Source organism: Eschscholzia californica, unplaced genomic scaffold, assembly GCF_041429995.1.
Source record: "Eschscholzia californica isolate CP2 unplaced genomic scaffold, dmEscCali1.0.p SCAF_1, whole genome shotgun sequence".
In the NCBI taxonomy this organism is placed as follows: domain Eukaryota; kingdom Viridiplantae; phylum Streptophyta; class Magnoliopsida; order Ranunculales; family Papaveraceae; genus Eschscholzia; species Eschscholzia californica.
This window is the reverse complement of record NW_028238198.1, coordinates 65,647,865-65,671,158: the sequence shown is the minus strand read 5'-3', so window position 1 is coordinate 65,671,158 and position 23,294 is coordinate 65,647,865. Positions and strand designations below refer to the sequence as shown.

The 23,294-nt window shown below is 36.0% G+C and overlaps 3 protein-coding genes across 7 annotated transcripts; 2 read left to right on the top strand and 1 right to left on the bottom strand.

The window, feature by feature from the left end:
- The first annotated feature begins 2,190 nt into the window (after window positions 1-2,190).
- Window positions 2,191-5,990, top strand: LOC147568345 (uncharacterized). 2 transcript variants are annotated; one of them, XM_086654801.1, is made up of 5 exons: window positions 2,191-2,639; window positions 2,823-2,958; window positions 3,040-3,804; window positions 4,563-4,746; window positions 5,394-5,990. In XM_086654801.1, exons 1-5 carry the CDS (start codon window positions 2,563-2,565, stop codon window positions 5,417-5,419), a joined length of 1,188 nt encoding a protein of 395 aa, XP_086510927.1. In that variant the 5' UTR covers window positions 2,191-2,562; the 3' UTR covers window positions 5,420-5,990. The 2 variants fall into 2 exon arrangements, with proteins under 2 accessions (XP_086510927.1, XP_086510926.1); XM_086654800.1 differs by having other exon boundaries at window positions 2,217-2,639; window positions 4,548-4,746.
- A 3,004-nt stretch (window positions 5,991-8,994) lies between these two features.
- Window positions 8,995-13,679, top strand: LOC147568344 (glucan endo-1,3-beta-glucosidase 14-like). 3 transcript variants are annotated; one of them, XM_086654805.1, is made up of 5 exons: window positions 8,995-9,144; window positions 9,945-10,024; window positions 10,553-10,972; window positions 11,116-11,270; window positions 13,409-13,679. In XM_086654805.1, the coding sequence occupies exons 1-4, from the start codon at window positions 9,090-9,092 to the stop codon at window positions 11,170-11,172; spliced, it is 612 nt and encodes a 203-aa protein (XP_086510931.1). In that variant the 5' UTR covers window positions 8,995-9,089; the 3' UTR covers window positions 11,173-11,270; window positions 13,409-13,679. The 3 variants fall into 3 exon arrangements, with proteins under 3 accessions (XP_086510931.1, XP_086510928.1, XP_086510929.1); XM_086654802.1 differs by having other exon boundaries at window positions 9,945-10,972; XM_086654803.1 differs by having other exon boundaries at window positions 9,945-10,972; window positions 11,116-13,121; window positions 13,182-13,679.
- Window positions 13,495-23,293, bottom strand: LOC147568343 (uncharacterized protein At5g03900, chloroplastic-like). 2 transcript variants are annotated; one of them, XM_086654798.1, is made up of 14 exons: window positions 22,742-23,293; window positions 21,858-21,965; window positions 21,650-21,750; window positions 21,400-21,483; window positions 20,899-20,974; window positions 20,621-20,686; window positions 19,302-19,391; window positions 18,581-18,646; window positions 17,640-17,782; window positions 17,469-17,555; window positions 17,324-17,387; window positions 16,258-16,401; window positions 15,224-15,371; window positions 13,495-13,734 (listed from the first exon to the last, which is right to left on the bottom strand). In XM_086654798.1, exons 1-13 carry the CDS (start codon window positions 23,138-23,140, stop codon window positions 15,228-15,230), a joined length of 1,572 nt encoding a protein of 523 aa, XP_086510924.1. In that variant the 5' UTR covers window positions 23,141-23,293; the 3' UTR covers window positions 13,495-13,734; window positions 15,224-15,227. The 2 variants fall into 2 exon arrangements, with proteins under 2 accessions (XP_086510924.1, XP_086510925.1); XM_086654799.1 differs by having other exon boundaries at window positions 13,495-13,714; window positions 22,742-23,227.
- Between the last annotated feature and the right edge of the window lies 1 nt (window position 23,294).

Below are 23,294 nucleotides of genomic sequence, written 5' to 3'. Positions count from 1 at the left end.
TGAATTACTTCAAAAAAAGTTGTCAAATAAATAAGGGTAAATTTGGAAGAAGAAAAAATATGAAAATAAGTTGGATTACCGATATGGGACTCTTAATTTGGGACGGAGGGAGTACTATTTCCAAATCTGAAAGTTAAGTGAGAGAAAGTGATATATATGTTTTGTATATTAATCCCCAAATCACGCTAAATCGATCCTAGAAAATATACTATTTCCAAATCTAAAAGTTAAGTGAGAGAAAATTGATTTGAATCGAAAAAAATTTACATAGTAAGAGAGAGAAAATTGATTTGGTTTCCAAATCTGTAAAGAGAGAGAAAATTGATTTGGTTACGATTTTTGTTTTGAATTGATTTGGAAATAGATTTGCTTTCCAAAACGGTTAGAAGATAGAGAAAAATCAATTTCGGATTTAAACGTTAGCTGCTTTAAATTCCCTAAATCACGCCCACATTAGAAACATTCCAAATTCACCCTAGAAAATTAAAAAGAGTTAATTCCTATATGGCCCCCTACTTTGTGACCAGCTTCCTTTATGGCTCCCTTTTTTTTTCGTAAATTCAAATATGGCCCCCTATTTTCATGGAAATGTCCTAACTACCCTTCCTTTAAATCTTTTTTCAAAATAAAATAAAAAAAACAAACATAATTCCACCTCACTTCCCTCTCCACCACTTATCTCTCTCCACCTCACCTCTCTTCCCAAATCATCTTTCTCTCTCTCCAACTCACCTTTTTCTCTCTCTCTCTCCACCTCACTCTATCTTCTCCGATGAAGGTCGCCGGCCGGAAAATTTTCCGGCCGACGACCTTCAACCTAAAAAAAGAAAAAAAAAAATTTTTTTTTTACTCTCATCTCTCTCTCTCTCTGAAGGGGGTTCCCTTCGCGAAGTACGGGTCTGTTGAAGAACAGACCAGATCTGGTCTGTTCTTCAACAGACCGGAGCTGGTATGCTGAAGACTTCAACAGACCCGATCTGGTCTATTGAAGAACAGACCAGATCGGTCTGTTCTTCAACAGACTAGTACTCCGGCGAAGGGAACCCCCTTCGCCGGAGTTTTTAGAGAGAGAGGGAGATTAGAGTAAAAAAAAAATTTATTTTAGGTTGAAGGTCGCCGGCCGAAAAATTTTCCGGCCGGCGACCTTCATCGGAGAAGATAGAGTGAGGTGGAGAGAGAGTGAGGTGGAGAGAGAGAGAGGTGAGTTGTAGAGAAAGAAAGATGATTTGGGAAGAGAGGTGAGGTGGAGAGAGATAAGTGGTGGAGAGGGAAGTGAGGTGGAATTATGTTTGTTTTTTTTATTTTATTTTGAAAAAAGATTTAAAGGAAGGGTAGTTAGGACATTTCCATGAAAATAGGGGGCCATATTTGAATTTACGAAAAAAAAGGGGTCATAAAGGAAGCTGATCACAAAGTAGGGGGCCATATAGAGGGAGATTAGAGTAAAAAAAAAATTTATTTTAGGTTGAAGGTCGCCGGCCGAAAATTTTTCCGGCCGGCGACCTTCATCGGAGAAGATAGAGTGAGGTGGAGAGAGAGTGAGGTGGAGAGAGAGAGAGGTGAGTTGTAGAGAGAGAAAGATGATTTGGGAAGAGAGGTGAGGTGGAGAGAGATAAGTGGTGGAGAGGGAAGTGAGGTGGAATTATGTTTGTTTTTTTTATTTTATTTTGAAAAAAGATTTAAAGGAAGGGTAGTTAGGACATTTCCATGAAAATAGGGGGCCATATTTGAATTTACGAAAAAAAAGGGGTCATAAAGGAAGCTGATCACAAAGTAGGGGGCCATATAGGAATTAACTCAATTAAAAATCCCGTGATTTTTGTAGGATGGACATGGACTGTAGTTATCTCATAAAGAATGAGTTATTATGTCCATAATGTAAAAAGACTAAATATCCATGTTTTGAGAAGATTGGATCATAAACCTTTTTTGAATATTATTTTGGTCTATATACCCACGGACCCTTTTTAGAATAACCCGCCCAATTGAGCCCAAGAGCCCGAGTGAACAGGAGTTTCAAAGTCCAAACGGGGTGACCCGGATATAAGCCTGACCTGCCGCCTGGATCGATTCCTACTCGGAGTAGTTTGTGAGGGAAAGTGGCGCCTTTAACACTACTGTAGGCGCCTTGAAGAATTTTCAAACAAAAATTCTCTTGCTTCAGTCATTTATGCGCCATCTGGTCTAAATAAAGTAAATTTACCGGCATAAAAGGAAGGAAATCCCAGTTTTTCACAAAGCTAGAGAGAGAAACAAATTCTCTCTCTCGTTTTCTTCCCTGCACCAACTTTTAACCCTAGATTGGCTTTAACAACCTCAGATTCTGATCTCTACCGAAATAATTCTAAGATTCTTTTTAAACCCTTCAGAAATACCTAGTGATTGAAGAATTTTACCCTCTCCATTGATTTGTCAAGCCATCTTAAATTCTGTGGTTTCGATTCAGAACGTTGATTGGAAACCTAATCAGTTCTGAAACATGAAGTCTTACTGATCTGCTTGCATTTTTGAGTTTCTTTTCCTGGAACGTCGTCTGCGAAGTATAAATTGAGGTTTACAGAGATGAGTTCGAGTATCCGCGAATGGGAAGCCGATCCTTTGTTTTCTGCCGCCGAAGTTGTACAGGATTCCGCCGACCGGTTAGAATTCATCTCTCTCTCTCTCTCTCTGTTCTATATATATATATGTGCGTCTATACTGATTTTACATTGATTTTTCTTCATTGGGTATTGGGTATTTGCCGAGCTTCATCCTTCATTGTTTTGAAGTTGTGGTTTCTAAACGATGGGTAGTTCAAATCTATTTTTTTTATGAGTTTTCAGGATGGACACGATTTTTCGGATGTTTTTGCATGACCGAAGTCTTGTTCATGGAGACATTCTAGACCCGAAGCTCAGTAGTTCAGTGGACTATCATAGACGCGATCTTGTTACTGCTCTAGAAACGACTAAATGGCAGGTAATTGATGAAAAACAATACGTTATTATTGTTGTCGTATTACCAGTGTTACTAGCTTATTTTTGGATCCTTTGTTATTAGTTGGAGGATTTTGAACGGGCAGTCAACCTATTATCTATATCAGATGAAGCTCGTACGAGGGAAGATGCTATTTTTAGATATAGGCAATTCATCAGAGCCATTCATGAACACATTTCTCAAGTAGAGAAAAGCGTGGACGACTCGTCGAGAGGCGATTTTGCTAATAGCAAACAATGGTTAAACTTGAACGAACAAGACAGAGATGGGTTAGCTTTATTTCTTTCTGGAGGAAGTTCTATTGATCATAGTGCCCTCTATGACTCTGAAAACAGTAGTAATATGATGAAAAGGTTTCTTGATTCAACTACAGCATCGGGATTTGATGACAATAGTAATGAAATTATTGAGATAAAAAACGAAGAAATCGGAGAATCTAAGATTAACGGAGATATACATATAGATCATAGCTTTGAGCCTGCAAAAGAAAATAATCTAAGGAAAGTTGGTTCTAGTTATTCCACACGTCTTGGTTATGAAGCTTCTGTTGCAATCCGAGAGGGTCTTGTGGACGAAGTTAGTGGAGGTCCTGGAGGATCGAGTTGGGATTTGGAAGGTTGTGATACTAATGCCAAAAGTTTCTACTCCAAGAACAAGTTTAGAGGATCCCGATGGTTAGATATCTTGGAGTTCTTTAATAAACTTTGGTCAATTCATGGGAGAAAGATGACTAGGAGTTTCACAAAGAGGAGGAAAGATGGAGAATTAGCAGATGGTTTTGACCAGGGAACTTCCTCTTCATATCTTAACATTTCCCAGGCTGAGCAGGTAATTTTCCTTTTCTATTGATAGCACATCATAGAGTCTCGAATTTCCTATTCTTCATACATCATAACTCGGAAGTTTGGAGATAGATCTAGAAGCGTTCTTGTGTCAACTACTTATTGGACCCACATTGTATGTATCAGGACCAATAACAGATTCTCTGTGACACCACTTGAAAGTAGTATAACCCGAAATAAACAATTTCAACAGTGAACTCATACTGCTTATCCGGAAATGAGAGAAAGACACACCTAATTCTATGAAATATCTGTTAATATGAGTCTGCAAATAGCCGAATACATTATTTGTCGAAGGATAGGAAGGCAATCTAAAAATATAAAAAAAGAGCATGAACTATGAATTTAGCTTAATTAATTGATAGCTTTGATTACTATTCTTGGAATCGGTCTGCCCATGCAAGATTGGGAATTACATGAAAATGCGTAATGACGAGTGGAACATTACTCGTTATATTATCAGTGGTAGTATTTTATGTGTTAACATGAAGAATAAAATCACGGAACTTAATAATCTAAACAAGAAACTGAAAGGTGTGTGTGAAGTCGTGAATAACTGATAAGGCAAGAACATATACTTGAAGTGGCACACTGAAATTTGTGGGAATCGCAGGACCTGCCTTATTGGGTACCTGCCCATTTTCTAGACTAATCCTTCTGAGGAGAAATATAATGTTTTGAGGTGTTGAACTTAGCGATATAGCTGCAAGTTTCTGATATTAGAATTAGCCTTCTCGTTTGCAGGGTCAATGTTCTTGGACGGGATTGACATCTGGATATTGCAATTACCGAGGATTTTGTTCCAACGTATTTTCAAGCACAACGAGATCTTGTAGCTGCGTTGGTGAGAGATTTAAAACGTTGCAGTATTTTGTCCAACTCAACCTACCCATGGTGTCAGCAACGATTATCATACTAATGATTATCTGTGAGGACTTGCTCTAGTTGATCTTTCTCTGCTCTTTAAACACGGTTCATTCTATTTTTTTGAATTTACTCTATTGGAATTGAGTATCTAATTTTACATACTAAAGTAGACACATATAATTGCGCTTGATATAGAACGAACAGAAGTAGATACTTGAAGCCGTTGTGCTTTGATGTAAGGAAAAAAACTGTATAAGGAAGCTTCATTTGACAGTTCTCAAGATTAAGTTTTGTCCATATGTTTTGGGAGCGATCTCGTACTATTTTGACTACCACTCTTAATATGAATTTGTTACCTAAAAGAGCTCATATGGTTAGAGATGTTAGGTTATAGAAAGAAATCTGCGAAGTTGAATGCGAGATGGATGTTCCTCTCTTTCTCAAATTCTTAATCTTTTTTCCTTGTTTTGTTATTCGCTTGTGTATTAGTCTCCTTCCATTTCTAAACTGTGGTTGAATTCGAAAAAGAAAAAATTGACCAAATTATATTGCAATCATATGTAGAATTTGAAACTTATGCACAATGTTTACCACCTTGGTGAAATTTCCTTAAATTTATTTTACGGTTACTAGATTGAACTTGATATCAGCAGGCATTAAATTTCGTATTTCTCAACTAAGAATCCCTCTATTTTATTCCTTGTGCAGGTATATTGGTTTTCCGAAGAGCTTAAAATTTTAGTCACATCAACTCACATAAGGTTTGCTAATTACAGATCTTGTGCTGGTCATTAATATTGGTTTTCCGAGAAGACATTATTAATACAGGACAAAGTTTGTTTCAGCAGGGAATCACAACCACACATGCTACAAGTAATTTTAAGCATATTGTTAATGTCTTCTCTACAAATTCTTTGACGCCTTCAAATGGTCATTAATATTAATTTTTCGATGCTCTATTGGTGATCATAATTATTGTCGTATATGAACATGAAAGTGATTCAGGACGAGATATGTTTCTATCTTTAACTTGAACCTTCTACTCGAACAGGACTCTGTCTGCCTATCATTTAGGACATTATGGCAGCCTGGTTCTTGTTAGAGTTCGCTAAATTGTGCTTCATATTGGAGTCGTGTCTGTGTTCTTTAGGATGTTTCAATTTGAATGACTTGCCTGAAGCATACATGCAGAATTCACTTCAGCTTAAAACTGTATAACATATCTGTCTGGTATTCTGATTTGTTTGGTTGAAACTGTCTGGAGTTGAAGCTTTAATAATGAACATCTGAGGCTTCGGTTTTGAACTTGGTGGGTTTTGTGTAAATGTGTTACTTCTTCTGAGGTCCTTCTCAGGCACTTGGGCCAGCTAATATGCTCATTTAACCGAAGAGTAAAGAGACCGTTGATTTGGTAGAATTGTAGGTTTGCTGGTAGGGATTGAGGAAACACCTAGGGGTGTCAATCAGGCTGGGCGGCCCATGGACTGATGGGCCTTGCTAGGTCACATTACTTTGATGTAGTTGTTGATGGGCTAGCCTTGACAGGAGCTCGGACGGGCTGGAAACGACTAAAGAATTTTTGTAGAAAGTTATTTTGACCTTTTGGTACATATAGCTGCACTGTATGGCCCATCCTGCCCTAAACCAGCCCAAGCCTTGGTCCCAGTCCAGAGTCAAGACTAACCTTGAGCGACGTGATCTTCAATCTTGGGGTTTTATGTTTTAGGTTTTTTTCTTGAAAATACAAGAATTACGTGATTATAATAGGCAATCGTGACTCTATATTAGTTGGCTTGAATACATTACAAGAACAGATTTCGACCTCCACAGCTTATTGATTTTGTGACTTCTGAATTTGTAGAGTCCATACACTGTTATTTAAGGAAAGATCCCTAGTGCAGTTCTATTCTATTAAATTCTATTAAATAGACAGAGAAAGATGGAAAGAAAATGGGAATTTGTATGGCATCTCTTTTCCACAAAGGTGTTGATTGAGATTTGAGAAGACATTTGGGTGCTTGAAGAATAAAGTGTCTCTTGACCCCATCTATTCTATATATTAATAAATATATAACAGGTCCCTTTTCCAACATAAAACCATTATAAATCACCCTTAGATATGCTCAAAATTAATCTAACATAATAAATAAATGAAAAAAAGAAACAAGAGTTGCCCAACTAGGATTTGGAATAAAGAAAAAGGCAAATTCTGTTTAGGAGATTAATCATATTAAAATATTTACACTAATTAAGTATTAAAAAAAACATTATTCTTTATTGAACAGTACACAACAATAATAAGTGATATTTATGATTATTGTGTACTTTTTTTTTGTTGAACATATTATTGTGTATTTGATTACAGTTCTGTATGTGGTCTAGCTCTTAAACCAACAGTTATTTGATTTGGAAAATAAAGAAATTTTTTGGGATACAATCATACAAAATTTTGGATGGAAACAAAAAAAAATTGAAACTTTTTGTTTCTTCAAAACATTTAAACCCTTATATTTTCAGTTTTTTCTTCCCTCTTCTTCGAATCCTGCTTTTACCGTGAACTCAGACCTCCACGACAAATTTCAACGATACTTTCACTATCTCCAACAATACTTCTTCCTCTCATCTTCTTTCCACATTTTTTTCTCTTTCTCTATATGTCTCCAGCGAAGGGGATATGAAACCAGATGAGATTTGGTCACCTCTGGTTTCTAGACGAAAACAGATCGGTTTCGTCTAGAAGCCAAAAATCCGATGGAATTCCTCCCCTTCGTCAGAGTTAAAGAGAGAGAAGAGAGCGAGAAGAAAGAGAGAGAAAAGAGAGGGAGAGAGAAGACGAGAAACTACGACGAATTTTACCAATCGACGACTATACATGCGATGTAAAAGGGAGGATATGCTTGGGGGAACATTTTAGTTTTCCATATATTGATATTTTATTTTCCCTATTTTTGTCTTGTTTCCACAAATCACCCACTTTACCAAAGGCTTCATGTTAAACAAGGTGAATATGTCATATGTGACGGTTTTGTATTTGAGTGGCAATTATGAAATCATGTGCGGACGTGTATAGTGTTGGCAATGGCAATGAAAAAGGCAAAGACAACCACGTATGAACTGTCGTGGAAAGTGTTTCCCAGAAATAGCTAGGTTGCTCTTATCCGGACTCGTTTTCATATTATAAACCCGAATATCGTATGGGTCAAGAGTCTGCCAACCGACTTAACGTGGGTACGTCAAACACACGTGGGTCAAAATGTTTAAATAACGTAACGGGGTGGCTGTTTTATCTCTGATGGAGAAGATAATTGCCACAAGGTATTTTTTTCCATAAAACAAGATTAGGGGTTGTCAAACTAAAATAAAGTGAGATATGTTATAGGATGGTGAGGACCAGCCTTCCGGGCCGCTAGTGATATTGTCCGCTTTGGCACACTTGGGTCTCACGGTTTTGAAAGGCCTCACTAGGGAAGGGGGGTTAACCTCTTAAGAGGAGCACCACACTCTTGTCTCCCTCCAATGTGGGATTGCTTTACAACACACCCTCCCAAGACCACATCAAAGTAGAGCGAATCGTGCTGATAACGTGTTATAGGATGGTGAGGACCAGCCTTCCGGGCCGCTAGTGATATTGTCCGCTTTGGCACACTTGGGTCTCACGGTTTTGAAAGGCCTCACTAGGGAAGGGGGGTTAACCTCTTAAGAGGAGCACCACACTCTTGTCTCCCTCCACTGTGGGATTGCTTTACAACAAGATATTCTTTATTAGGGTGGTAATTAAGAGTGATTGTTTTCTAGGAGAATAATTAAAATACAAAACAAATATGACGAAAATTATGGAACAATTCACAATCTTTATCAAAAAAATTAAGACAGGGTCATCTTAAAATAGATTAGCTTTACATGTAGTAAACTAATTACAACGTATTGTTAAATGACATTAAATCATCATTTTTATGTTTCTCGTTTCAAACTCTTTTCGAATATAAATTAGATATAATAGAAAATAAAGTACTTCACCAAGTAAAATAATAGAATTTGAATGACGAAAATGTTGAATAATGGAATTAAACCAAGAAAGCAGCTATTTGAAACGTAACGGAGAAAGTACCAAAAAAACGATTTGTCCACTCAAGGTAATCAACTGTCTTGGTACAAGTAAACGAGTAAAATATGTCGGTAACGTAACAGAAGCCGCGTAAATTAAAAAAAGGTTAAAAAACAACAACTGTCTGCACGTGTGATTAACACGTGATATAATAGTTGGAGGCTCTGATATTTTTGTATAAATAACGGCCAAAATAAATAAACTGACGCTAAAGCAAAAGAGTGGAGAAACGGTTTCAGAACTCCCTTTCTCTCTCTAGAATTCTCTCTCTCTCTCTCTATCAAATTGAGTTCTCTAAAATGGAGAGTTTGTTCCGATTCCGCTCTTTCGCTCTACTTCTTCTTCTACTTTCAGGTCAATTTCTCCTTTCTCCTTTCTAACTTCTTACTTCTCTGTTTGGATTATGTTAATTTCTGGACTTTATCTTTTGAGCTACTTTAATGGCGGTATAATTCTTGCATGTATAACAAATGTGGATTTTCTTGAGGAATTTAAGTTGTTATCTCTTCTTCTGTCAATGATTAAGTTTGATAGAGTAAAGTAGTTGAGAATTTGAATAATCAGTTCTGCTAGTTGATGAATTTCTTGATTTCTTAAGTTGTAGTGAAAATTAGATGATAGATTTGTTCATCTCTGTGTTAAATTAGGGAATTTGAAACTTCAATTTGATTTAGTGCGATATATTTTTGTGTATTGAATGGAATTAGAAATCCGATGAATCTGCTTTAGTGAAAGGTAGGTAGTTTCTTCTTAAATTGAGCTTTGAATTGATACTAGAACTTTAAAATGCATTTAATGAAACGTTTGGTTCATTAATTGACCTAGTTCTGAATGAATACTGTGAAATTCAAATTCTCTTCTGTTTTCTGGAGTTAGTATCATCAAGAATCATAACACTAAAAGAATCATAAATTTCCTTTTTTCACATCTACTCAATCACTAGAATTTCTTCAAGTTATTCAGAATTATGAAACAATTAGGGTTAAATCACTTCTCTCTCTCTCCCTCCCTTTCAGTATCATAATTGTTCTTATTCCTTTTCCAAGTTGCAGAAATTTATAGCTCTCTCTTACTTTCTGATAATTTTCCCTTTTAAGAAGTGTATCTGTGTTTTCTCTTTTCATTACTCTCATAATTTTCTCTACAATTTTCAGGTTTTGTAGTCCAAATTAAAGGAGTTGGAGTAGGAATCAACTATGGTCAAATAGCAAATAATCTTCCATCTCCGAAACAGGTTATCTCTCTCCTTCAAAATGTAAACATCAACAGAGTAAAACTATATGATGCCGATCCAAATGTTCTTCAAGCTTTCTCCAATACAAATGTTGAATTCATAGTTGGAGCAGGTGATGTTATTGCAATGACTGATCCTGTCAAAGCTCAAGCTTGGGTTAAACAAAATGTTCAACCTTACCTTCCTCAAACCAAAATCACTTGTATCACTGTCGGTAACGAAGTCTTTTCCGGTAATGATCCTCAATTAATGTCAAATCTTCTACCAGCCATGAAAACAATCTATAATGTTCTTGTTTCTCTTGGATTAAACACACAAGTTAATGTCACAACTGCACATTCTCTTGGTATTTTAGCCAATTCATTCCCACCTTCCTCTGGTATTTTTCGACAAGATTACGCCGAATACATCAAACCCATTCTTGATTTTCATGCTCAAGTTAAATCACCATTTCTTATAAATGCTTATCCTTACTTTGCTTACAAAGATAGCCCAAAGAATGTTTCATTAGAGTATGTTCTTTTTCAGCCTAATCAAGGAACGACTGATCCAATTACAAATTTGAAATATGATAATATGTTATATGCTCAAATTGATGCTGTATATTTCGCGATCAAAGCAATGGGTCATACTGATGTAGATGTAAAGATTTCTGAAACTGGTTGGCCTTCTAAAGGAGATGAGAATGAAGCTGGAGCTACTGTTGAGAATGCAGGGATTTATAATAGTAATTTATTAAAAAGAATAGAGGAAAAACAAGGTACTCCAATGAAACCGTCTGTTCCAATCGACATATTTGTTTTCGCATTATTTAACGAGAATTTGAAGCCCGGACCAACTTCAGAAAGGAACTACGGGATGTTCTATCCCGATGGTTCTAAGGTTTACTCTGTCCAAACACCGGGTAATTATCCCGAACTGATTTATTCTTCAGCTTCAAAGACTAAGGTAAGAAATTGTACTATCAGTGTCTTATGTTATGTTTAAACCCTGCATGTACGACCCACCTGAGATGATCCAAGAGCTGATTGTTTCATAACGTTGATCGATCATTTCTCACACTCACTTTATTTCTTATTATGGTTTTGCAGATTATAACGATTTTAAGTTTCTTGATCTCCTTTATGGGATTTCACCTGTGTGCTTAGAAGAGATAAAGAAACTCAAAAAACATTGATGAGATCAAGAAAGCAGGAGCTAGAAGCCATGGTAGGATCTCGTACTTCTGCTTCTATGATGTATAAAGGTAAGTTCTTCGAAATTTTCTTTACCAATCACTTGAATATATTACCAACAATTACTGATCATAAGCTTATAGAGTTAAGTTAATTGTTCATCCCCAATTGCAAACAAACTTTCTTTTTTACGAAAATCTATATCATATATCGGAAATGCTACACGTATGTTGATCTATTCTTTCTCTCTCAACATTTGATCTTCTTATTTGTGAACAAGATTTTAAAACTCCTCTTGTCTTCAAATAGAAACAAGTCCTTTCAACTTTCTATCTACACAAGAAAGAAAGAAGACGAAGCAAATGAGATTCCATCTTTTGGTTACGTCTTTTAGCTTTCTTTTTCCCTTTTGACTTGAATGGCCACCCTTCAAATGTCATTTCTTTTTGTTGTGATAATGGTAAGTGTCTCTTAGCTACTTATCTTTGGCATCACACTTGCTTTTGAAGGGCCCACTATTTTCAAGTGTCACTTTTAGGTCCATTTCTGTTTTAAAATACAAAAATCCAAGGTGGTGGGTGGGGTCCCCCATAAGCCAAAAATATGTTTGACAAGTTTTGATTACAATTATTATTATTATTATTTTTGTCCGAAGTGATTACAATTATCTTAGGCTATCCACTACCACCAAAATATAGTGTCTAGGTCCTATCCCCTTCTTGCTAATTGATTTTGAGTTAGATCATCACAAACTTAACATGATATCAAAGATAAGAACACACGTGATAAACTTGAAAGCCTCACGTGTTTCACGTTACCCGAAAAAAAAAAATACATGTTGACCTAGCCACGTCATACGTGAAGGGACGTGTCAGAATAGTTTCAGATGAGAAAAAGACTATCTAGCAACCAGTAATATAATGTTTAGGTCCTCTCCACTTATTGTCGATTGATTTTTAGTTGGATGACCACAAAGTTAATAGTAACAGTGACGAAGATTACTGAGAAAATGCTCCAAATATCACGTTTGGGAAAAAAATAAGTAAATGTTTTTATTAAGGATTCTGAAATCTCAAGTACAAGGAGCATTCTTAGAGACATGAAACCTCATTTTACAGTATCTGGGCCCAAAGGATTCATCAAGGCCAGGTTCATGATTATGCAGTGGTCGTGCTCCAAAGATACTGAAATATTGGTTTTTCTTTCGCACTTCTATATATTTTTAAATAATTTTGTGAAGATTAGGAGTTGGCAAAAGTTATTTTATATGATAAAAGAGTCTCCATTTTTATCCAAAATAAAACTTCATTATTATTGTCCCAAAACTTCAATATCATGACTTGGTAATCTTGGCAAAGTGCAACACTTTTTAAATGGTTGTATGATATATAGATAATAGTATAATACCAATCCCTATCATATATTTTTTAAATCGATATAAACATCACTTTCATATACTGATTGTTTAAATATATGGTGTGGGTTCATGCTCATGTTCGACAAATTACTTATTGCTAAAATATCTAGAAATCATATCATTTTCTTCAAAAAGATGAAATATAATAAGAATATGGTTTAGGTGATATCACAGTGTCACATTCTTCTCTGTTTGGTCCTACAAAATTCAATTTGTACATAAAATAACTAACAAATTGGACTGCAATTTTCGAACACAAGAATACCTTGAAGGCGGCTGAGCCAATTCTAGCTTGCAAGCTTAAATTGGAAGCCAATCAATGGTTGGACCACAATCCAAATGGTGGGCTACGAAAAAAAAAGTCATTTATGTTTTCTTTTGTTGAAAATCTTAGGTTTGATTTTTGTATAATATATGGGCTGTCAGTGACTATTAGATTCTCAACCTAAATTATTTCAGAAAGCATTTCATCAATTTTGTAGGCTTGGTTTCCAACTTCAGATTTGCTTCAGCAAAGCTTACACATACATACTCTGGGCTGGTTTGCATAGTTTATATAATTTAGTTTCCGCAATTTTATCGCACTGGTAGCATACAGAAAGTCGTTTCGACTATCGAAAATTTAAAGCAAAATCTCGATTCCATGAACCATAATTCATGTCCATGGTCAAACGACATAGTCGAAAATCCTACCGTCTTTCTTTACTCATCATTTTATGCTCATTTTTCCTTCTATTCATGATTTAAACTGTAACTGATTCATTCATTCATGGATATCTAAATTTGATGCAGGAAACAATAGGGCAAGAACCTGTTTTAGAGATCACAAATTTTCCCACAAGCTGAAACAAAATTCAACCGTCGCGAGAATCATCATCTACCTCTTAGCTTGGACCTTATATAAATGTTCCTGAAGTTATTGTAGTAGTCTAACAAATACTATCATATCTTAGTCACATGTAATAAATAATAAACTTTCTTAGTTAGAGAATATTAGTTTAGGCTTCTATTGAATTTACATATATCATATTGCATATCTATACGGATTATTTTCTTTCAGCAACATAACTTTTGCGAATCACTTTAGTTGGATGGCCTCTGACATAAGAGATCGTATTCTGAATATTATTATATCATGAAAAAAGAAATCAAGCTCAAACACTCAAACAGAGTCAAAAGATTTACAACAAATTATAAAGCAGCATACGTCTTTATAGAGTGAATAAAAAGATGGTATTGAACCATTTCATTTGTTTTCTCGCGTGATGATCAAAGGTTATCAACATTATTTTTTAATCTAAATGAAGTACTAAAGATTGAAAGAGAAAAAAAGGGAAGAAAACAAAACCCAATGAGATAGAAAAAGAACTTCATGTCCTTTTCGAATTTTAGCTCTAAGAAGGTTCATTGGTGAATGCAATATGGGTTCATTGGTGAATGCAATATGTCAAAAGTGTGAAACGGTAATCCTTTATTTGGTTTGACGTCTAAAAATTTGTTTTGTTAGGTGGATAAATATTCTCAAAGACAATGATGTATAAATTCTTTCTATATTCGATCAAACTCGATAAAGAAAAGGCTATACACTTTTCTAAATGTCCTTTATGCCGACCTTTTGTTTGGTGAAAGGGTTGTTCATATTGTCATCTAAGTAAACTGTATCACTAATAATTCATGTAAGTTCAGGATTTAATATTCATATATTCAGGCACAATTTAAGATTCCCCTTCATTAATAAGACCCAAACATTGGTTAGGACAACAAAAAATAAAGTTATAGGTCAGGTCTCAGCGTAGTAAGTGTCGAGACTTTTTGGGTGGACTCGAGGAGCCTTTGTCAGAAACAAAACTCTGTGTTGAGCTTGGGTCTAGGTGTCTAAAGTGAAGACAATATCGTTAACGGCTAAGATGGGACGTCAAAGATGGTATTAGATTCGAGGACGACTCGTCACCAAGGGTGGGGGATCGTGATAGTCTCACGTCGCTCGCAAGAAAGTCTCGAGCTTGGGTTATAAGTGTACACTCAAACTTTTTAGTGGTGAGGCCTTTTGAGTAGGCTCGTTGTCAGAACAAAATCTCGTATCTGTTGGACTTGAGTCTGAGTGTAGCGGGACAGTATCGTTAATTATTGAAGCTTAGAACCTGACAACTACTACTATCATCAATTCATCATCATCTTCCCTTATTCTTCACTTTTGCTTGTTAAAAAAAACTAATTAGAACACTCCTATTTTGTGACCAATTCTTTTTTGCCACCTCACACATGGCATATGATTAAACAGGGAAAGGATTAGGTTTTCTGAATTCTTACGGATTCATGATGTCCCTATAATAATTATTTTTCCATCAAATGATCCTTGAAATTTTGGTTTATATAGAGTTTGTCAAACCACATTCCTTTTTCTTGACTTACAGTGTGATCATTATGATGTGTGTGGAAACAACAATAACTCAGATAAAAAAAATCTATAATATAATGATTACCATATGAGGGACGAGTCAGTGACGTATATAGCTGAGAATCATGACCGACCCTAGAATGGTGCTCTTCTGTTATAAAGATTCAATATCGATTAAAACAACAGTAACATAAATGGGGATTTTGTACCTTGTCAATCTGTTTTCTCAGTCTCTTGAAATTTGAGATCCCATTCTTTGGCATCATAATCTTGATCGTACAAATCAGTTTCAGTACTGTACACAATTTGGTCCTTTCCAATAACAGTTCGTTGGGCCATGTCTCGAGCATTCAGAAGCTGTGAACGTCAGAGGAAAGAAGTTAGCTAATGAATAAAGTACAAAATAAAAATGACAAAGCACGAGATATAATATGACTAAGTAGGGCGTAACTGCTGAAATTATTGAAAGGAATATGATTCTAATCAAAGTGGTTGAGATGTTATTTGGGAATCCTAATGATAAAAGTGGGTTTGACAAGGGCAATAATTGTAATAGTAACACAATAATTAGCCTCGATAATCATAGTTTTGATAATAATTGAAGTTAGTGGTTGTAGTTATCACTTGTCTCTGATGATGTTTATAGAAAATCTTGATCATATGATGCACATGGGTCTTCTTAGGCTAATATTTGTGCATCTCCTCTAAAACCGAAGAAGTTGGGGAAAACGGTCTGGGGAGGTGGCCCATGCGGTTTACAATTTATAGGCATAAATGCAGAGGTAGCTTGTTTGATGGTTCTATAGCTTTTACGGTTTTCTGTGATAACTTTTTGGGCTTTTGTATAGCTTTTAGGCTTCTTTCTTATGGTCTTTAGGGCGGTTAACAACATTTTATGTTATTTCCTTAGCAACTATATGTTTATTCCATCCTTGTGACATTTGATGCCACATAATGTAAATCCTTCAACAAGAATACTGATTATAGTGTTCTGGAATACGACATGAATTTTAAACTTGCAGCATAAACTCGGTACTAAAAGTTCTTATGTATAATCAAGGAAAAGATGAACCCTACCTACCATTTTACAAAGCAAATTTAAGAAGAAAAAAAATGGTAGGGGTAGTGAAAAACTAATGATCATGTAAGCTACACTAACCATATTTAGCGTCAAGTTCTACTTTGTGGGTTTATTTCATTTATTAAGGATAAATAAGCTGAAGAACATTTCCCCATTACATACCTTTCGCCGCAAAGACACGTCCGGTAATTCAAGTGCCCGAGCTCGTTGTTCCCTAGCTAGATTCCTCTTATCTATTTCAGCATTTGTCTTGTTAACAAGAAACCATCGGAACAGTGGAATCGCAAAAAAGGAGCCCGCATAAATCTGCAGGAATATATATCTCTATATAAGATCTCAGAGTATCAACTAGGGCGAAAAGAATCAAAATCTAAACAGGAACTACTTTAGGTGGAGCAAATCAGATTGCAAAACAAATTTGATGTCCATGGGTTTCAGATCTTCAAATTTTCTTTTTAAATTACGTATTGAACGTCTTATATTAGTAAAATAAATAAATAAATTACACATTTTCCACCTAAGAGACATCACATTTATGTACATAGTCTAAAGTAAGAGCATGAGCCAAGTCACCAGGTAAGTTCCTGGCTCGTGCCAGTCTAAATCCTGAACCCAACTGCTTAGCCCCAGATACATCTGCCACAAACCCATTTGGCCCAGTTTATTTTGCTTCTACAAGTACCACAACACGGCTGTCTTCGTTTCACTATGATAGTTACCAAAACGACATGTGATATTGAAAGAACCCTGTATCTCTTGAATGAGATTTCATTAAAATTTTTTACAAAGTTCAATCGTGCATTTCTCTGTTAAGATTTCATTGGGCATTTAAGTTTCCTAAATCAACACCATTTGATCTTCTTTAGCTGTGCTGGTAAGGGCTGTATTTGCCAAAGAATTGGAAGTTCCTATCGTAATGCATGACTATTTAACGGGGGGATTCGCTGCAAATACTAGCTTGGCTCATTATTACCGCGATAATGGCCTACTTCTTCACCTCCACCGCGCAATGCATGCACTTATTGACTCATTCCAATAATAATAAGTTTGATATGTTTTACCAAGAAGGTCTACGGTTCAAGTCCGTATATCCCCAATTGATTTGATTTTCAAGCATCCCACAAGACTCACCACACAAATGGTGAGCACAAGTGCACAACAAGTTCAGCCTTAGAACTAAAAATATAAATGCATATTTCATACATTAACTGATGGCATCAAAGAGTACCTGAAGTGCAGGAAATATGTCACCAACAAATGAAATAAATCCACTTGATTCTACATTAGTATTCCTTCAAATATAGAGGAAGAGAAAATATTAGAGAACCATAAAAAACCCAGAAAGTATAGTAGGGTACTCAGATAATCCATACTTTAACATGTCACCAAGAACGATAACTCCAAAAAGGTTAAGCGCTCCCAAACCTACAACCATTGCCTTCTCTGAGCTGCCTGTTTTACTGCAATGTCACCTGATACTGTATTAGATTACAAACTTTTTCTGGAATACATAACCTTAAACATGAAAAAGTGGGTAGAAAAACCTGAATTGCCATTTATTTTCCCTAAAGAATTTGTCAACCCCTCCAACCCACTCAGTCCATCTTTTCCCGACATACTCCTTTCTTCTGCTCCTTTCAGAAGAAGCAGTACGCTGTAGCGACGGAAACCGATAAAGAATGTTCCCCTGCACAACAAGCCGTTTTAATGGACCCGGAAAAATAACAGCTGCTCAACAACTTGATCACAATTACCTTAATCAGAAAAAGTTAAATTGTCTTCTGAATTAGTTATGAGGGCATATTAATGGTTGGAAGTTGGAACAATACTGAGATTTTATTTATATATTACTAACTTATAAAGCATGTGAGTCTACTGTATTTGTACAATGATGACCTTTTGCAGATTCATCTTAGCACCCAAAAAAGAAAACATACTACAATGGAGGAAGTTTGGACTATTTTCTTTCTTATGTCTGACCCCTTATAAAAACTTCATTGTTTGAGAAGATTTAAGATTAATCATCCTTTGTACAAACAATCAATTGAATATTTTGAGTTAGCATATTAGCTTATGTCAATCACACAACCTATCATTTATCAGGGTCGCGAAAGCGACTTTCATAGTTGCTTCAGACCTTCACTTCAATCCTGCTAATTTGATTTTGACCCACATCGCTGAATTTATATGAATAGACATGCAAATTAGAATGTATCACCATGAAGATTTGCATGAGAGGTATTTCTGGCATAGTTCCTCCAGTGCAGGACTTATCCTGCATTTCCTCAATGCTTAAAACCCATTGCCACACCCAACAACGTTGGGCAAATGCAAAAAAAATTCTTTACTCGAAGTATTAGAATAGTTTAAAATCAAGAATTTGGAAATGTCACTTCCTATTAATTTCCAGGTAAAGGGGAAGCCACGACTAAGTACCCTCAATATATGTGTTTTTCAAATACTGAAGCTACAAGTTAGTACACACCTCTTCATCTACTTCTGGATAACCATCAAATCTCAACAGCACAGGTAAAATGTATGATTCATCATCCTGTATCCACCAAAAAATAAAATTAGGCTAAAGTTTGCAAAGCAACAATCTCCAAATGAGAGGGTAATGCAGTTTAAGCTGTATTGCAAGGAAAAGGTTTTCAGGAGGTTCAGAGTTAGCTCCCTAGCAGGCAAGTCTCAAGAAACAGATAAATGGTTAAATTAAGAATATCAAAGCTTTCTCGAAAAAATGAAGTAGAAATTTATGTTTGTGTGTGTCTATGCGAACTTCCATAGAAGCTGAAAGCCTGAAACTGTGAAACAAAAAAAAAACTGTGAAACAACAATAGTTTATATATCTAAAGTCAGATTACGGCCTATTACGGTTCCTTCTCGCCGTCACCCATACTTTTCAGTGGTGCTCTCTACTAGACTAGCGGATTTGAATGCAATTATTGCCCAGTTCAAGTAGTTTGTGCTATCTACTATAGTTACACATCTGGCAAAGCAGTCAGATAACATAGCCCTGACTTATTTCTATTTACGTTTCACATACCCAGTTCAAACAAGTAGTACTTCTTATTCTTAAGACAGTTGTTTTTCATGAAGAATGCAACGGTGTTACCTAATTTGATGCCATTGGTAAGAAACTTGAATTTCGTGAGCCAAGATATTGTTTTTATAAAGACTAAAAATCATTAAGCATCACTTCATACCATTGTTTCACTCCTCGGTGGTACATCGAGATAGGGCGCTATCTCTTCTGGCGTGACAACACCACCATTTGAAGCTATGTACTGTCCAATCTGCAAACACATTCGAAGAATAAAAAACAAGTACATTAGCTTTCCTACCTAAACTGGTTAATTGATACATTTAATTGCTGATGATGCCTTGCTAACAAAACTATCAATGTTAATAAATACATGAAAAAAAGGCTTTAATGGTGCGATCCCTCCGTCATTCCTTTCATTCCGGGATGAACTCGTAGTTCTTGGTCTATCAAGATGTGTTGTTAGGTGCTCCATTTTTTCCATTGAGGCTGAACTTAAACCTGTGCTCGAGAGTTAAAAAGTCACGGAGTGATATGAATCACTACTCCTTAGACAGAGAGTGAACATCTCATGCAAAGGAACTCCCTCAAGACGTTTCTAACCATAAAACTAATATGTTGATTATCTAACAACCAAACTGGAACATCCTACAAGTTATTAAATAATTTCGAGTTGTACAAGTCTACTTTCACGAACTGGCCTGTATACAAAAGCATAGAACATGAATTTTCTGAACAAAAAGCGTATAATATGAAGCCATCAGTCTATATGACAAATTGAGCTAACTGCCTTCACTGAGACTCCGAGAGTAATTATATTTCTCTCCATATATATACCACAAATCCATCTACATTCATCAAGATATTGATTATCTATAACTCCCATTATCTTTCTTCTCACCTGAATATGATTATGAACCTCTAATAGACATAGACGTATGAACTATGAACCATAGTGATCATGAACATCTGATATATATATAGTGTGTGTGTGTGTGTGTGTGTGTGTGTGTGTGTGTGTGTATGTGTGTGTGTGTGTGTGTGTGTGTGTGTGCAGCAGGTAGAGATTGGACTACCTTGTATTTTGTTGATTAAGAAAGTAAAAACGTTAGATTTGATTCTATAAAAAAAAATAACACATTAGGATAGACACGAGAAGAAGTTTTATGTTGCTTTCCTTTGAATTGCATAGAACCTAATAGATTACTTTTTTTTTCCAGCAGATACAACTTTCAGTTCGCAATAACTTCACCGATATTGTTAGCATAATCAGCTCACTTAGAGACACTTATATTAGTACACCTTAGCTAAGTTTAAATATGCTGGAGCTAAGTTATGCTAGTTCCTATATGATGGAAGGTAAATTATAGCTAGTTTAAATATGCTGGCGCTCGAATCTTTTAGCAGTGAAAACAGTAAATTAGAAGCCAGAAAAGGATATATTTAAAGAAATAGAAAATTGGAAAGAGTGTTGATATATACCAATTTCCACCTTTGTTCCTCAATTCCTTGATTTGGATCCCCATCACCAAAAACAAACGAGAAAACCTGAACAAAGACATGCATCATTAAAGAATCAATCAATTTCATACGTTGGAGGAGAATTATAATTCAAGTGAATGGATGAAACAGAACAAAGATCGCATGCCTTGTTTCATCCATTCACTTGAATTCTACAGCAGCTTGTTCCCCTACCATACCATCCTCCAAATAAGATGAAAAAGAAACAAAAGGTAAAAACAACGAGAAACAAACGTTACAGATTCAATAAAGTTCATTCGATCATCTTCATCTATTCTCGTCTGCCTCCTCCTGTTGTAGTATGGATCCCAATACCTGGTAGATAGATTTCCATGAGACATAGTCAAACAAATTCTTTGCCAGAAGTGGCATGTGTTGTTGGAACAGTAATGGTAGAACTTTCAAGGTTATCGTGAGGTTATGAGGTCATGCATGGAGAACATAGATTTGTTTCTAGAAATGCCACGTTCACTTTCGGAACCACCAAACAGTAAAAGAGTATAGTGGGCCACCAAAATGCCACATTCTAGAAATGTGGAAACAAAGAAGTAGAGCCACTAGAATTCACAGTAATTTTTTGTGTTGAGTGTGAGTCTCTCATATCTAAGTGTGTCTGATCTTACAGTGATCTCTGCTTGATTCCCTAATATGCACTGCATAGTTCCTCTGTCTAGGTTGCTTTCATCGATATAACCTTTTTCTTTATCACAATAAGGAGATTTTGATATTGAAACAATTACCAGAACAAATCTGTTGGACGAAAGAAATAGGTGAATCCTGTATCAAATGATCTGCCTCCACGTCTTCCACGATTGTCTTCGTCACTGTTACCATACAAGCATAATGATAGTCAATATATCCCTGTCATGAATGATGGAAGCTGCTCAATTCGACGTAGTAATACAGGAACAACAAAACTATCAGTGATATAAGTAAGATAAAAGATCAGGTAATTAGTGTAATGATTGAAGAAAAAGTGGAGCGAAGTACCTCCTACTTGAAAGAAGGGCAATAATGGTGGTGTAAACAATAACGATTGAAGCAATGAGTGCTGTCCCGAATGAAACCCTTATTACATATTCAGCTGCAGACTGTAAAAACTAGATTAGACAACCCACATTTTTTGGCAGTTTATACTACATTCAGCTCTCTAACAGAATTATAAACCTCCAAGCGAAGTATAAGTGAGTATCAATACCTTTGACTTCTCAAGCAAAGGTTCAATCTTCAATTTAAAAGATTTGGCTGCAAGCTTCGAGCGATAATCCCTTGGAAAAACATAAAGAACATCGCCTTCATCCGAGACCTGTCAACACCATCTTGAAAACGATTGTCCTCATGAAATCAAAAACTTCAAATTACTACTAAAATCACATAAATGTTATACAAAATCGCAAACTCTAAGTGGGTGGTTGCTAGTATTTGATCTAGCACAATAATAACAACAATAAGAAGGTATGTGACAAGAAGTCCGACTCCCCACTAAATCTCCACCTCAAAACTGAGTGGAATCATAACTTATTCACATCTACGAACTCAAATGCATGACAACAATAATAATTGTGTGTTTGTAACTCCCCAAGCCTTAGCAGTTATCGATATTGTCCCCGCTTTGACCACCTCACAGAGATACGGGGTTTCGTTCTTGGCGAAGGCACAACAAGCCCACCCAAAAGGCCTCGGTACTTACTAAGCTTGAGCGTACACCTATAGCCCCGTCTCCGGACACTCTAACTATTACAGTGTTGAAGCTTAGTAAGTATCGAGACCTTTTGGGTGAGTTCCTTCAGTCTTCACCAGGAACAAAACCCAATACCTGTTGGGCTTGGGTCTGGATTTCAAAAGCGGAGACAATATATATAACTGCTAAGGCTTGAGACATCACAGAAAATCAGTAAGAAGATTTCAATATAGAGTTCAGACTGAAAATTAGCTTCAAACTCATCACAATTGCAGAAAAGGAACATCAAAAGAAACTCAAAAGTTCAATTTAGCAATGACCAGGTCTAACAATAAAGAAGAACAATCCCAAGATTATAATTCAAAGAAGTTGAAAATCTGAAGCTTGTGAAAGTTAGTTACCTCCAAGAATCCACCAGTATCAGCAGCAAGAGCTTGTAATGCTTTTTCAGCTTCATTCAACTTCAATCCAGCTTTACTAGCTACATCACCAATTGTAACTCGCCCTCCACATGAATCAACTGAATCCATCGCTCTTTTCCGAATATCAGTTGGTAATTTATCAGTCTCGACACTATTGCCAGGCTTAATTCCTACTGGAACTTCAATCTTTGCTCGAATAACAGAGACTGAAAATTTAGGTTTTCGATGTTTACTTGAATCATTTCGAAATAGAATTGCAGTTTGAAAGGTGGGAGAATGAAACTGAGGAAGTAAAGTTGAAGATTTCAAAGAGAACGATTGGTGATAAGGTTCACGAGTCTTCGTAGTTACAGTGAAACAACTGGAAAGGGAAGCCATGAATGAGGAACTGAACTTTAGGTAATCGACATTTTTAGAGAGATAGAGAGAGAGAGGGAGAGGATGACAAATATTTTCCTTATTTTTCTGAGTGGCTAACAATTTCGATCAGAAAGATTTTGTAAATTTGTGAGAAGGATAGGGGTAATTTAGT

What these genes read in the sequence shown, in the direction of transcription:
- LOC147568343 (XM_086654798.1), bottom strand. Translation starts at nt 23,140, where the DNA reads ATGGCTTCCCTTTCCAGTTGTTTCACTGTAACTACGAAGACTCGTGAA. An exon ending in CGTCCAACAGATTTGTTCTG is followed by an intron (nt 20,975 to 21,399) that starts GTAATTGTTTCA and finishes TCTATCTACCAG; the next exon opens with GTATTGGGATCCATACTACA. An exon ending in CACCGAGGAGTGAAACAATG is followed by an intron (nt 18,647 to 19,301) that starts GTATGAAGTGAT and finishes TGGTGGATACAG; the next exon opens with GATGATGAATCATACATTTT.
- LOC147568345 (XM_086654800.1), top strand. Translation starts at nt 2,563, where the DNA reads ATGAGTTCGAGTATCCGCGAATGGGAAGCCGATCCTTTGTTTTCTGCC. An exon ending in GTACAGGATTCCGCCGACCG is followed by an intron (nt 2,640 to 2,822) that starts GTTAGAATTCAT and finishes ATGAGTTTTCAG; the next exon opens with GATGGACACGATTTTTCGGA. An exon ending in TAGAAACGACTAAATGGCAG is followed by an intron (nt 2,959 to 3,039) that starts GTAATTGATGAA and finishes CTTTGTTATTAG; the next exon opens with TTGGAGGATTTTGAACGGGC.
- LOC147568344 (XM_086654802.1), top strand. Translation starts at nt 9,090, where the DNA reads ATGGAGAGTTTGTTCCGATTCCGCTCTTTCGCTCTACTTCTTCTTCTA. An exon ending in ACTTCTTCTTCTACTTTCAG is followed by an intron (nt 9,145 to 9,944) that starts GTCAATTTCTCC and finishes TACAATTTTCAG; the next exon opens with GTTTTGTAGTCCAAATTAAA. An exon ending in CTTCAGCTTCAAAGACTAAG is followed by an intron (nt 10,973 to 11,115) that starts GTAAGAAATTGT and finishes ATGGTTTTGCAG; the next exon opens with ATTATAACGATTTTAAGTTT.